General features: G+C 55.9%; 1 protein-coding gene across 1 annotated transcript; it reads left to right on the top strand.

Moving 5' to 3' along the window:
* The first annotated feature begins 4981 nt into the window (after positions 1-4981).
* LOC130023253 (ras-related protein Rap-2c-like) lies at positions 4982-6043 on the top strand. The gene has a single exon (XM_056113767.1). The coding sequence runs from the start codon at positions 5096-5098 to the stop codon at positions 5693-5695; it is 600 nt and encodes a 199-aa protein (XP_055969742.1). The 5' UTR covers positions 4982-5095; the 3' UTR covers positions 5696-6043.
* Positions 6044-13738: the final 7695 nt, after the last annotated feature.

Below are 13738 nucleotides of genomic sequence, written 5' to 3'. Positions count from 1 at the left end.
CGGGGCTTCTGGAACTGACAGCTGCGGGCACTGGGCCATGAATGTTTCTCCAGGCACTGTCCCCGCCCCAAAGGACACTGTCTGTCTGTCCTCCTGTTGTTCATCAATTTGCTCGAGCGGGCCCAGCAACATCTCCATTGTGACAATTATTAATGTGTTTGGCACATCACGAGGAGCTTGCCAGGCTTTGCCATGTGGGCGAGATACTGTTGGTAGTTTGCTCTCCGAGAGGGGCGGAGGAATCGAACTCGGGTCGACCTTGTTGGCCGCTTGCAAGGCAAACGCCCTACCCACTGTGCTCTAGCCCCAAAGGACAGTCGGGGTGAAACCAGCCCCGTGGCGGCTCTGGGGGACCTTTCCCTCCTTGGACTGATGGTGGAACTGTGTGTCTGACTCTCTTAGGAAGCTCGCTTTGGAGGCATCTCCTTGTAGCTGGAAACTCTGCATGTCTGGGGGGTTGGGGCAGGCCGGCAGTGCTGGGCGCCAGCTGTCTGAGCTGGAACACCAACTGGCAGGCTCCGGATGGTGCCGCGGTCACATGTCTGGGGGGCAAGGAGTGTGTGAGGGCCAACACCAGAACCAACTGTCAACCACCAATCATAAAATTAACACATGGAAGGGAGACAGCTCTTACTGGTCAGACACTGAAATTCAGCGGCTGTTCCAGTAAAAACCTAAAGTATCAGTGGCCAGAGCAGTGGTACAGCATGGAGGGCACCTGCCTTGCACATGGTCAACCCAAGCTCAATCCCTGGCACCCCATACGGTCCCCCGATCACCTCCAGGAGTGATCCCTGAACACAGAGCCGGGAGTGAGCCCTGGGGGCCGCCCGGTGTGCCCCAAACAAAACAAAATGAGAACTCGAAGGAATCAGTGACTGCAAACTTGGTCTTAACGTAAAGCCTGCGGTTGAGGCGCTGCCCAGTAGCACGGCGGTCTGCTGGGAAGGCATGTCCACGCTGCAGTGCAGGCGACCGTGGAACGCTCCAGAACTGTAGCTAGAGAACCCACCTGCCTCGCGGTGAACCCCTAGGTGTGCCTGCAGGAGGGCAGGGGTTGGGGGATATTGCAGCCCAGCGGGAAGCCCAGAGCCTGCAGCAGGGAGCGGCTGTGAGCGCAGCAGCAGAGAGGGGCCAGCTCACTCTGCTGTCGGAAGGGTCTCCGGAGGCTTGGGGGCACCTCTGCGCTGGTGCTCAGGCCCCTGGAAAGGCATTTCCGAAGCTAGGCATGACCGGAGCAACGCCCAAGTTCCCCTGGGTCCGGAGGAATAGCACAGCAGGTCGGGCACTTGCCTGGCACGCAGCCGACCTAAGGTCTACCCTGGCACCATCTAGGGTCCCTTGAACCCAACCAGGAGTGAGCCCTGGGCACTGGGTGTGACCCAAACAAACCAAACCACCACCACCTCTGGTTCCACATCGTTGATTCTGGACAGTGTGGCCAAAGCACTAAGAAAGGAAACCACAGAGGAGCCCCCCTCCCCCCCCAGCCCCGGAGACCTGACGGCAGGTGGGGTCTCTAGCTACAGTTCTGGAGCGTTCCATGGTGATCGTCAGAGCAGCAGCTGTCAGCAAAGGGCTCTGATGCCCCCAGCCTGTATCTCTACCACGATGCCATTTTTTAAAAATAATTTATTTATTTTGCTTGAGCGGGCCCAGTAACGTCTCCATTGGAGACTTTGTTGTTACTGTGTCTGGCATATCGAATACGTCACGGGGAGCTTGCCAGGCTCTGCCGTGCAGCCGAGATACTCTGGGTAGCTTGCCGGGCTCTCCGAGAGGGGCGGAGGAATCGAACTCGGGTCGGCCATGTTGGCTGCGTGCAAGGCAAACGCCCTACCGCTGTGCTATTGCTCCATGGCCGACCCTCCCCGTGACGTATTCGATATGCCAAACACAGTAACAACAAAGTCTCCAATGGAGACGCTACTGGGCCCGCTCGAGCAAATCGATGATCAACGGGAGGGCCTTTACCTTTTACCTTACCTTTATTTATTGAATCACTGTGGGAAAAGTTACAAAGCTTTCAGGTTTAGGTCTCAGTCATGCAAATATCAAACACCTTTCCCTTTACCAATACTTATTTTTTACCACAAAGAACCCCAATAAAACCCCATCCCCCACCCCTCCCAATGCCTGCAAGGCAAATGAATTCTAGTTAACACTCTATCTGCTTTGATTAGATTCATTGTTTCAATAAAAGATGCACCACTATTATTTAGAGTTTACCCCCCCCCCAATCAGACATGCTGAAAAAGCATTGTGAAGTGATTCGCTTTCTATAGATGGGTTCAAGAATTAAATGTTGGTTTTGGATTTCCGCTATTTTACTAATTAACCCTGGAAGTATTTCTACTGAGAGTCAGATAATTAAGAGATTGGTTTCTGTGCTCTGGAGTCGTGGCCGTGCTGGAGAGCGGCTCGTGGGGGGGCAACTGGTGGACTTAATGCAGAACCCAGCAGCTTGGAGCAGAAAAGTGAACGGACTACGATGCCATTTTTTTTTCTTTTTCCTTTTTGAGTCAAATCAGCGATGCTCAGGGGTTACTCCTGACTCTGTACTCAGGATCACTCCTGGCAACGCTGGGGGACCATATGGGATGCCAGGGATCGAAGCCAGGTCAGCCGTGTGCAAGGCAAACGTCCTTCCTGCTGGACTATTGCTCAGCCCACCGCCCCTACCCAGCCTCCCATTACTGATCCCTGAGGCCTTGCTCTCAAATATGCCCTGTGCCATGGGCTCTACTGTTGGAAGAGCCTAGACTAAGGGAGTTGGGACAGACCCTACTGGCTCGGGGCAGGGGCGGGCCTGTGCATTCCACATGGACATGCAGCCAGCCGGTGTGGCCCCTGGTACCCCATACAGCTCCTTGAGCCTTCCTGGGAGTGACCACTGAGCACAGTCAGGAGGAAAACCTCAGCACCCCTGGGTGCGGCCCAAAGGCCACATACTTTTTGGGGGGTCACACCCAGTGATGCTCAGGAGTTACTCCTGACTCATGCACTCAGGAATTACTCCTGGCAGCGCTTGTGGGGACAATGCCGGGGATCAAACCTGAGTTGGCCGCATGCGAGGCAAATGTCCTACCCGCTGAACTATCGCTCCAACCCCAGTACATATTTTTATTTTTATTTATTCATTTATTTTTGCGTTTTTGGGTCACACCCAGCGATGCACAGGAGTTGCTCGGGGGGGACCATATGGGATGCTGGGAATCGAACCTGGGTCGGTCGCGTGCAAGGCAAATGTCCTACCCGCTCTGCTATCGCTCCAGTCCCCCAATACATACTTTTATCGTCTAATAAAAATCTAGGCTGCAAAGAGCCATTTATATTCTCTCTGAGCAAGGAGCCAATACTGCTCTGCTGGGTGGTCCGGGGGGTCCAGGGGGTCCGGGGCCGCTCGCAGGGCCTCTCTCCAGCCACACTCACCCGCTGTGCAGTGCCCAACGCCGTCTTGTGCTCGTAGTAATGCTGGTAATTTCTAGAAATCCTTTTCTCTTTGGGGAGATCTCAAATGACTTGACTGCTTGACTGTCCTTTCATGAGCCTGTGCTGCTCCCATTCTTTCCTGTGGGGTCCCCTGAGCACCGCCAGGTGTGGCCCAAAACATGAGGGAAAGAGAGAGAGACACACAGAAAGAGAGAGACAGACAGAGATAGGGAGAGAGCGGGAGTGGGGGGAAAGAGAGAGAGAGGAAGAGAGTCAGGAAAAGAGATCAAGAGAGGAAGAGAGGGAGAAAGATGGGGGAAGGGAGAGAAGGTGGGGAGGGAAGAGGCAGTGTGTAGAGGCGGCGGCGCTTGGTGTGGTCGGTCTGCTGTCCCTACCCTGGGTCTGTGACCAGACCTTTCGCAACCCCTGAGGTGGTTCCCTCCTGGTGCCCCCAACAGTGGTCTGTGGGGGCTGCTGACGAGTATGTTGGGGCAATGGAATAGTGGGGGGGGCAGAGCTTGGCTTGCTGGGTTGGGTCCCTGGGCTGCAGAGTCCCTCGAGCACCAGAGTACTGCCAGGTGCAGCCCCTAAATATAAAAGTGGGTGCTGCCATCCCAAACCGTGCTCAGAGGGCGCGAGGTATCCCCAAGGGTTCTTGAGGATTCATGGCAGGGTTCAGCAGTACGGGCAGCTCTGGGCCTCGTGCTGGGCCCCAATCCCAGCCACCAAATCTGGCCATTTCCCACACGGCTGGTGGCCTGCTATTCCTTGCCGCAGCCGCCGCCGGCAGGGAGGGAGGTGAGTCTGTCCTGAAGGTAGCCAGGGCGGTGACCCGATACCGGCGCCCCTGCTGACAGTGGCGGGGCTTCTGGGGAAAGGACTCCGCCGGTGGCCAAGCGCGCAGGGTGGGCTCCGGTGACTCAGTGGTACCCCAACACAGAGAAAGGGCGGGTGGGCGGCTCCAGGTGTCGTGGGGCACAACCCCAGGGCTTCTGATGTAGTCGTTTTGGATTTGGGGGCCACACCCAGAGGTGCTCGGGAGTCACTCCCGGTGGGGCTTGGGGGACGCACCCCGGTGGGCTGCAGGGAAGGCAAGCGGCCCAGCATCGCAGAATTCGGGCGTGCTCCCGCCTTTCCCCTGGCCCGAAAGGTGGCCGAAGGGGCCTGGGGGCCCCGCTTCTGGGGGTCACTCGCATTCAGCTCTCGGCCTTCCCCGGCCTGCCTGCGGGGTCCCACGGGGCCGAGGCCGGGGTGGGCTGCTGGGGGTCCACTCGGGAGGGGCGTAGGCGGGCTGGGGGCGCCCGGGGGACCCAGCTCCAGCCCGGGCCAGGCTTCCCGGCTCGGAACCGGGGCGCTCCGGGCGGTCTCCCGACGACGGCCACTCGGTCCGGCCGGGTCCGGCCGGGTCCGGGCGCGCCCCCGCCCCCCGCTGACCTTGAGCGCCGTGGCCTCCCGGCTTCCGGCCCAGGCGCCGCGCGGCATCGGGTTACCCCGGGGGGCGGGCGCCCCTCTCCCGGCGGGCGCAGGGGTGCGGGGGGCGGGGCGGCCGTGTCCCCTCCCCACGGCGCCCCGGCCGGCCCCCGCACTTCCTCTGCCCGCCCTCGGCCCCCCACGCCCCTCCGCCGCCGCCGCCGGCGCGCGCCATTCCGCGTCCAGCTCGGCCATGGCCACCGCGGCGCTGCGGCCCGCCAGGGACTACCGGGTGGTGCTCCTGGGCAGCGTGGCCGTGGGCAAGACGGCGCTGGCCACGCAGTTCGCCTGCGGCCGCTTCCCCGAGCAGTGCGAGCCGTCGGTGGAGGACCTGTTCAGCAAGGTGATCGAGGTGAACCGCGCGCCCGCGCTGCTGGAGATCGTGGACACGGTGGGCGCCGAGCACCTGGTCACGCTCAAGGACCTGTACATCAAGAACAGCGACGGCTTCGTGGTGCTCTACAGCGTGTGCAGCGAGGCCTCGTTCGAGGCGGTGCGGCCGCTGCGCGCGCGCATGGGCCGGCTGCGGGGCGCCAAGGCCGTGCCGCTGGTGCTGGTGGGCACCAAGGCCGACCTGGACGCCGACCGCGAGGTGCTGCCGGCGCGCGGCTTCGAGCTGGCCCGCGAGTGGAGCTGCCCGTTCCTGGAGGTCACGGCCAAGAGCAAGATGCTGGTGGACCTAGTGTTCACGCAGGTGGTGCGCGAGATGGAGGCGCTGGCCCCGCGCCCGGCCGCCGTGGCCCGCGTGCCCCCGAGCGTGCAGACCTGGCCGGCCGAGCGCTTCATCGGCTGAGCCCGCGCCCGCGCCCCCGCCGCCAGCGCCGCCCGCCCGCCCCCGCCCGGACCTGGACCCGGACCCGGCAGCCGCCTGAGTCCCCGGCCCCGCCGCCACCAGCCCCCCGAGAGTCGAGCCGACGTGGGAGATGGGACGCGAACTGTTGAGGGTTAAGCGGATCGTTCGCGTCCACACCCGCGGGGACCCGGCCTCTCCGTGCCTTCCAGATGCAGCGCGCGCGCGCGGGGCCCGGCGGCCCCCTGCCCTGTCCTGCCCTGCCCTGCCCTGCCCTGCCCTGCCCTGCCCGGCCCGGCCGGCCCCCCGCTTGCGCTTGTAGCCCAGAGTCGATTCTGGCAAATAAAACGACTCCACACGTTTCTGGGTCCTCTGCTGTCTGGAAGCGCCGCTCGCCCTGTTGTCCAGTTCTTTTCCAGGGAACGTGGATGGCCCGCGCGACGTGGCCCCCTCTTTGTGTTTTGTTTTTGTTTTTCCCCCGAAAAGTGGCCTTTTCCAGGCTGGTTTCAGCTCGAGAGACCCGCCCTGAGGGTTCTGGTGCTCCACGCGACGGGCATTACCAGCCAGGCACAATTAAATGCGTTAAAAATAGTATCTCAGCACCGAGGGATGGTACCGCGGGTGAAGGGTAAAGCCCTGGCTTTAGCGGGCCGAAACAAAACCAACCAAATAAATACACGTGACTTGTGTCTTTTTCTTTTTTTTTTTTTGGCCACACCCTGTGGTGCCTGAGGGGTTGAACCCAGGTTGCCCACAGGCGAGTCAAGCGCCTCTGGGCTGGCCCGGCTCCAGCCCCCCTTGCCAACATGTTTGCAGTAGCTTACTAGTTCAAATTAGCGATTTTACCGAACCCAACTTCATCATTTCAGCACTTCTGAAATAAGAAATCTCAGCTATGTCTCTACTTTGAAATTTAACAAATTTTCGTTACAGTGATCCGTAAAATGAGGGCTCTATTTGATTTCTATGGGAGTATTAGAAACACGAGAATTTTGTTGAAATTATATGGGATTTGGGGGTACAAGGGTGGATTTTTTACTTTTTACTTTCTGTTTTTGGAGCCAAACCTGACTGCTCAGGGATCACTCTTGGGGGGTTCATGAGACCATACGATGCCAAGACAGTTTGGCCACCTCCAAGACACTCAACAGCTTCATTCTCTGGCCCCAAGGGTGGGTTTTAACATTATACATACACTGACATTAGAGGCGGGTGGGGAGGGCTGGCGAGAGGTCTTTTTCTCCTTCTCCCTGGAATGGGGAGGTGGGATGGGAGCCGGCAGGGGGCCCCCAGAAGCACCTTCCTGGCCCCACCTGTTGGCCCAAAGTTGCTCCTGCCTGCTGAGCAGAGGCAGGCACCAGGAGCCCTGCCCTGCTGGGTGTGCGGAGAACACAGCCCGCCCTGAGAGAGAGCTGGGCCCCAGAACTGCAGGCTGGGAGTAAGCCCCAGGCAACCAGTATCACTGGGTGTGGCCCCCAAACAGAGAAAAACAAAAGTGTCAATTTTTGGACATTATGCAGGAGTCGCCTCAAGTGCTTTGGGAGCCAGTGAGGCCCGAGTGGGGCGATGGGGAGGGAAGGAGTCTGCAGGCTGCAATGGGGTGTGACGTGGCGGCCAGGGCCCAGTGCCCAGGCCAGGGAGCTGGAAACCTGACCGGCTGACTCAGCTGTTTCCAGCATGTTCTATCTCTCACCTTCCTCCAGTGCCTGCTCGGCTCCAGGTGGGCCGGGCAAATACTCCAGGGCCAGGCCACAGTCTTGGGGGGGTTCCCATTCCCTTCCCCTCACTCAGATCGCTGGGGATGGGAGAATTCTTTGGGGGCGGGGGGCCCTTGAAACTCCAGCTTTAACTGCGTGAGCTGTGTCCTCTCCTCTCCTTGGTTCTTGGGTGCTTTATCTCAGGAACAGTCTCTGAATGGCCCCTAGGATTTCTGCCCCACGTTCCTGCGTTACGACGGCCGCCCCCCAAGTCTGTGAGGACCTAGTGAACTCTCCTAAGGAACCAATGAGTGAAGGGAGAGTTTGGGGCTCCGAGGTCCGGGTCGCTGGGAGTCGGCGTTGGCTCTGGCCCAGCGTCCGTCTTCTTCCCGTTGCACGCACAGATTTCATGTGCCAGGCATCACTTCTTGCACGATGACCACCGAGCGGTGGGCTCTTTGTCAGAAGTCATCTGTCCATGCAGATGAGGGCCTGTTTCTCAGTTGCATTTCACTGGCCGCCCATGTCCGTCCTTACGGCAGTAGCACGGTTTGCGGGGGAGGGCAACCCCAGCAGGGCTGGGTGGGCTGCTGGCTTGGTACGCAGTGTTCCTGGCGGTGGGGTTTGTGTTCGGGACAGTGGCTCGGGGTCTCTGCCGGACGGTCTGTGGCGCCCTGGCAGTCCCTCCCAGCCCCTCCCGGCTCACTGCGTTCTACATTCCTGCGCCCTTGCTGTCAGATTGAAATCAGAAGCGCTTTCCAGCTTGTTGCTCTCTTCCAAGATTACTCACAAGGTTAGCAGAGATCCTCTGAGATTCCATATGGCTTTTATAATGGCTGTTTCTGTTTCTGAAGGGGAAACGCTGTTAGGATGTTGCTCGAGATTGCATTGACCGTGTAGACTGCTTTGGGCTGGCCTGGCATTTTAGCAGTGGTACGTCTTGCAATCCACGAGCACTGTTTATGGCGTTCGGTTTTCCAGCAGTGTTTCATGGTCTTCATTGCAGTGTTTCTAAGTCCGTGGTTAGTCCTGGTGTGATTGTAAATGATGTCTATTTCCTCCCTTCTGTTCCACCCCCTTTGTTGAAATATATACTCCTGGGCATCCGTTACATTTACTTGACTTCAGCCTCAGTTGCCCTTAGTTGCTAACATTCCAAAAGGAGGGGCCTGGCCTGGCGAGGGTTTGGACGGATACAGGGCAAACTGTAAGCTACCGTGGCATGGGAAAGAGACAGGCTAGGCACCATAAATGTTTTGATGTCCGGGGGTTGGTCACGTACTGCTGGGGATCCAAAGGACTGTGCTGGGGATGACACTCAGCAAAGTGGGGGTGGCACTGAGAATGGGAACTGGTACCTCACAGGCAAGGTGGGCACCCTACCACAGAGTCACAGCCCTGCCCGCTGCGTTGTTACCTTTATTTCCTCCTTTGGGGGACTGGAGTCACAACCCAACTCCCTCCCTCCCTCCCTCCCTCCCTTCCTTCCTTCCTTCCTTCCTTCCTTCCTTCCTTCCCTCCCGCTCTTCTTCCCTCCCTCCTGTCTTTCCTTCCTTCTGGCGGTGCTCAGGGCCTGCTCCTCGCTCTGTGCTCGGGATCCTGGCATGCTGGGGGACCATGGGCAGGGCCAGGGATTGAACTGGGGTTGGCTGTGTGCAGGGGATGTACTTTTCTCCCCTTTCCTGGCTCTCTGCCCCAGCCCTGTTTTCTTTATTTTCTTTCTGAATTATTTGTTAGTGTGTGAAGGTCAGCTTACTTTTTTGTGTTGATTTTCATCCTGCAATGTTTCTGTGGTGATTTCTCCCAACAGTCCTTTTGTGGAGTCTGTAGGATTTACCAGGGGGAGGTGTTGGGACTATCCGTGATGCTTGGGGGCTATTCTGTGCCCAGAAAGGGCTTCAGATAGCACTTGGGGGACCAAACTGGGCTTTTCTACATGCAAGGCCAGCCTCTTCAATCTCCCCTACCTCTCCAGATCAGGGTTTGAGAGTTTTTGTTTTGGGGGTTTTTGTTTTGGGGCTGGAGCCATAGCACAGCAGGTAGGGCATTTGCCTTGCACGCGGCCGACCAGGCCAACCAGGCCGACCTGGGTTCGATTCCTCTGCCCCTCTCGGAGAGCCCGGGAAGCTACCGAGAGTATCTCGCCCGCACGGCAAAGCCTGGCAAGCTACCCATGACGTGTTCAATATGCCAAACACAGTAACAACAAGTCTCACAATGGAGATGTTACTGGGCCCGCTAGAGCAAATCGATGAACAGGGAGTAAAGTACTACAGTGTAGTGTTTGTTTTGGGGTCACACCCAGAGGTGCTCAGGGCTTACTCCTTGCTCTGTGTTCAGTGATAACTCCTGGCAGGAATCTGGGCATTGAGCCCCCATACTATGGCTCCAGCCCCAAGGTTAGTTGTTTGTTTTTTTTTAACTGTCCATGATTTTTCAATATGTCAAAAACAGTAACAACAAGTCTCACAATAGAGACGTTTCTGGTGCCCACTCGAGCAAATCGATGAACAATGGTAGGACAGTGCTACAGTGCTTTTAATTTTTATTATTGAATCACTGGGGCGCTGGAGCGATAGCACAGCGGTAGGGCGTTTGCCTTGCACGCAGCCAACATGGCCAACCCGAGTTCGATTCCTCCGCCCCTCTCGGAGAGCCCGGCAAGCTACCGAGAGTATCTCGCCCGCATGGCAGAGCCTGGCAAGCTCCCCGTGACGTATTCGATGTGCCAAACACAGTAACAACAAAGTCTCCAATGGAGACGTTACTGGGCCTGCTCGAGCAAATCGACGATCAACGGGAGGGCCTATTGATTCACTGTGTGATAGTTGCAAGCTTTTATGTTTGAGTTTCAATCACACAATGATCAAACCCTCATCTCTCCACCAGTGCACATTCTTTACCACCAATGGCCCCCGTATAGCCCCCCTTTTCAACCCTTCCCCTGCCTCCATGGAAGACAGTTTCCCCCATTCTCTCTACTTTGGGACATTATGGTCTGCAATACAGATACTGAGAGGCCATCATGTATGGTCCCTTATATGCTTTCAGCACACATCTCCCATCCCAAATGATTCCTCCAACCATCATTGACTCAGTGATCCCTTCTCTATCCTAGCTGCCTTCTCCCCCAGGTCATGAGACAGGCTTCCAACTAAGAGACAATATTCCTGGCCCTTGTGTCTACTGACCTTGGGTGTCTGTCTCATATTATGTTATTTTATGTTCCACAAATGAGTGCAGTCCCTCTGTGTCTGTCCCTCTCTTTCTGACTCATTTCACTTAGCATGATACTCTCCATGTCCATCCACTTGTAAGCAAATTTTATGATTCCATCTCTCCTAACAGCTGCATAGTATTCCATTGTGTAGATGTACCAAAGTTTCTTTAACCAGTTGTCTGTTCTCGGGCACTCGGATTATTTCCAGATTCTGGCTATTGTGAACAGTGCTTCAGTGAACATATAGGTACAGATGTCATTTATATTGTGCCTTTTTGCATCCTCAGGATATATTCCCAGAAGTGATTTTGCAGGGTCATATAGAAGTGCAATTTCTAGTTTTTGAAGGAATGTCCATATTGTTTTCCAGAAAGGCTGGACCAGTCAGCATTCCCACCAACAGTGAAAGAGCGTCCCTTTCTCCCTACATCCACGCCAACACCGGTTGCTTTTGCTCTTTTGGATGTGTGCCAGTCTCTGTGGTGTGAGATGGTATCTCATTGTTGTTTTGATTTGCATCTCCCCAGGGTTAGTTTTACTCCGTCTGATTTCTTTGCCCTCATCGGAATCACGGCTGCTCCGGGTTCTTTGCCTATTTGCTGTAGTTGTCGTTAAACACTCCTTCCCCAAGAGTGTGGATCTGCAGTAGTTTCTGCCATGTTGTGCTTAAGTTCAGAGTATCCAGATGGGAAAGGGAATCTGTCCACAGAGTCCGTGCTCATGAGCACAGGTGCTGGTTTCTCCAGGAGGCTGCGTATGAGATCAGGGTCAGTCGCTGTCACTGGCAGGCTGGGTTCTCAGCAGGATGATGGCTGGGGCAGAGCTACACAGGTGAGCCCGCCTGTGGCCTTAGCCTGACTTCTGGCCCCTTGACACACAGACCCACGAGTCTGCCCAGAGGGCAGCACAACAGAAAGGGGCTTCAAGCCCATGCCCGGCCCCAAGGGTCAGTCCTTGTTCGGTCCTAGGAGTTCTTCCCTAAACCACCTTGCTGCTGACTAGGCGGGTAGGCAAGGCAGGCCCCATGGCCGGGAATTCCTGGGGAGTAGAACCACCTGGCCCCGAAGATGGCAGGACCCACCTTGTGGCTACAGGACTTTTGCCTGGAACCAGCACAGACCAGAGAAGGCCTGACCTGCCCCGCAGGAACAAAGGTCAAGAAGAGGAGTTTCCTACGTTAAAAAAAAAAAAGGAGTTTCAAAGGGCACTCAAGCACTCCCAACTCTACACCCTTGGCAGCACACTCTTACCTAGCTAGAACGCTCCACGCTCCACGTGGGGCAGTGTTGGATAATATGGGTTTATCCTTGCTCCTCCCACAGGGAGCTTAGGTTTTTGGGAGTTTTTTTTTGGTTTTTTTGGGTCATACCCGGCAATGCACAGGAGTTACTCCTGGTTCATGCACTCAGGAATCACTCCTGGCGGTGCTCAGGGCACCATATAGGATGCTGGGAATCGAATCTGGGTTGGCCGCATACAAGGCAAACGCCCTACCCGCTGTGCTATCGCTCCAGCCCCGAGCTTAGGTTTTTTATTTGCACCCATCACAGTGCTCCCAAGGCACACCTAATTCCATCAGGCACTCCTAATTCTATATTGCTTTTCTTTTATGTCTTTTGCACGGTTTAACGATGTCCTTTTTGTATAGACACAGGAAGACAGTGGATGCTATGCTTTTGTAACATGGAAATTAATTGAATCTGAATAATATTTACTCCTGGGCATCCGTTATATTTACTTGACTTAAACCTCAGTTGACTTTAGTTGCTAACATCCCAAAAGGAGGGTCCTGGCCTGGCGAGGGTTTGGATGGATACAGGGCAAGCCGTAAGCCACCTTGGCATGGGAAAGAGACAGGCTAAGCACCCTAAGAAGTTAAGAGCATATAGGGGTCTGGTGCCGCCAGCAGGTCAGTCTGTACCTGTGAGGCGAGTGCATCAGCAGCCTGATGGCGCCTTCAGACTTCCAGATACCCCAAAATTGCTGCTGTGCCTTTGGCCAGACCCCAAAAACGTGGGGCAAAGTTTACCAAGAAAGTAAATGGCCAAAAGTTAGGTATGTGGAAGACACACCCACAAACCACCTCCGACTCAGCTATATAATTGGAGGCAAGGCCTCTTTGGTTCCTGATTGAACTGCTTAATGGCCATGATCCCAGAGACTCAGAAACAAATCTCGAAACCCAGCGGCTTTGGGCAGAAATGCGTTCGGACCACACAGTAGGTTACTGTCACCGGGCCACCCCAGGGGGGAAAGGGTGTTGTCCCTCTGCCTGCTTGTCCCTGGCGGCCTGGTGGCCGCCATCCTCCAGAGTCCCCTGGACAGTCAGGTTTGGGCCCGCAGTGACGAGACACACAGGGCCTCATGGGATGGGGGTGGAGCCGGTCCTGTCCTCCCAGCCCCAATGAGACCCCAAGTCATTGCCCACGAATGGCCTCTCTGGCTCCTGATCAAGCTGCTTAACGGCCATGATCCCAGAGACTCAGGAGCAAATCTCCGAACCCAGCAGGTTTTGGCAGAAATCCCATCAGATTTAAGTGTTAAAATTTCAAAATTTCAAAATCCTGCGGCCACTACTGCAGCCATGTGACATCATATGTTATTCATAACCAGCAATAGAAAACAAATTGTCTACGGTTGACTTTTCAGCAGATCCGAGTCACTTAATCACTTAACTTCCCATTAATCATCGATTTGCTCAAGCGGGCGCCAGTAACGTCTCCATTTGTCCATGTCACGTGCTAGTGTAGCCCAATGGCGTCTGTTCGCTCGAGGAATATGAAGAGCCTCAAACCAATCGTTCATGATCTTGATGAAGAAGTCTGACCATCTGGTAGGTGGGCGGCCACGCGGTCTTTTGACATCCAGTGGAATCCAGTCAGTAACAGCTCTAGTCCAGCGGTCGTCTTTAAATCTCATTACGTGACCAGCCCATCTGATTTTTGACACCTTGGCAAACGAGACAGTGTCCCTGATTCTTGATCGTCGATGGATGTCGGAACTCCGGATTTTTTCTCTGATTTGAGTGAAACGTGATATTCCAAGCATAGCTCTTTCTATTCTTCTTTGGGAGACCTGAATAGCGTTCTCATCTTGTTTGCGTAGGGCCCAGGTCTCTGAGGCATATGT

This window comes from Sorex fumeus, unplaced genomic scaffold (genome assembly GCF_029834395.1).
Source record: "Sorex fumeus unplaced genomic scaffold, SorFum_2.1 ptg000022l, whole genome shotgun sequence".
Classification (NCBI taxonomy): Eukaryota; Metazoa; Chordata; class Mammalia; order Eulipotyphla; family Soricidae; genus Sorex; species Sorex fumeus.
The sequence above is the reverse complement of the archived record's forward strand: the minus strand, read 5'-3'. Positions and strand labels throughout refer to the sequence as shown.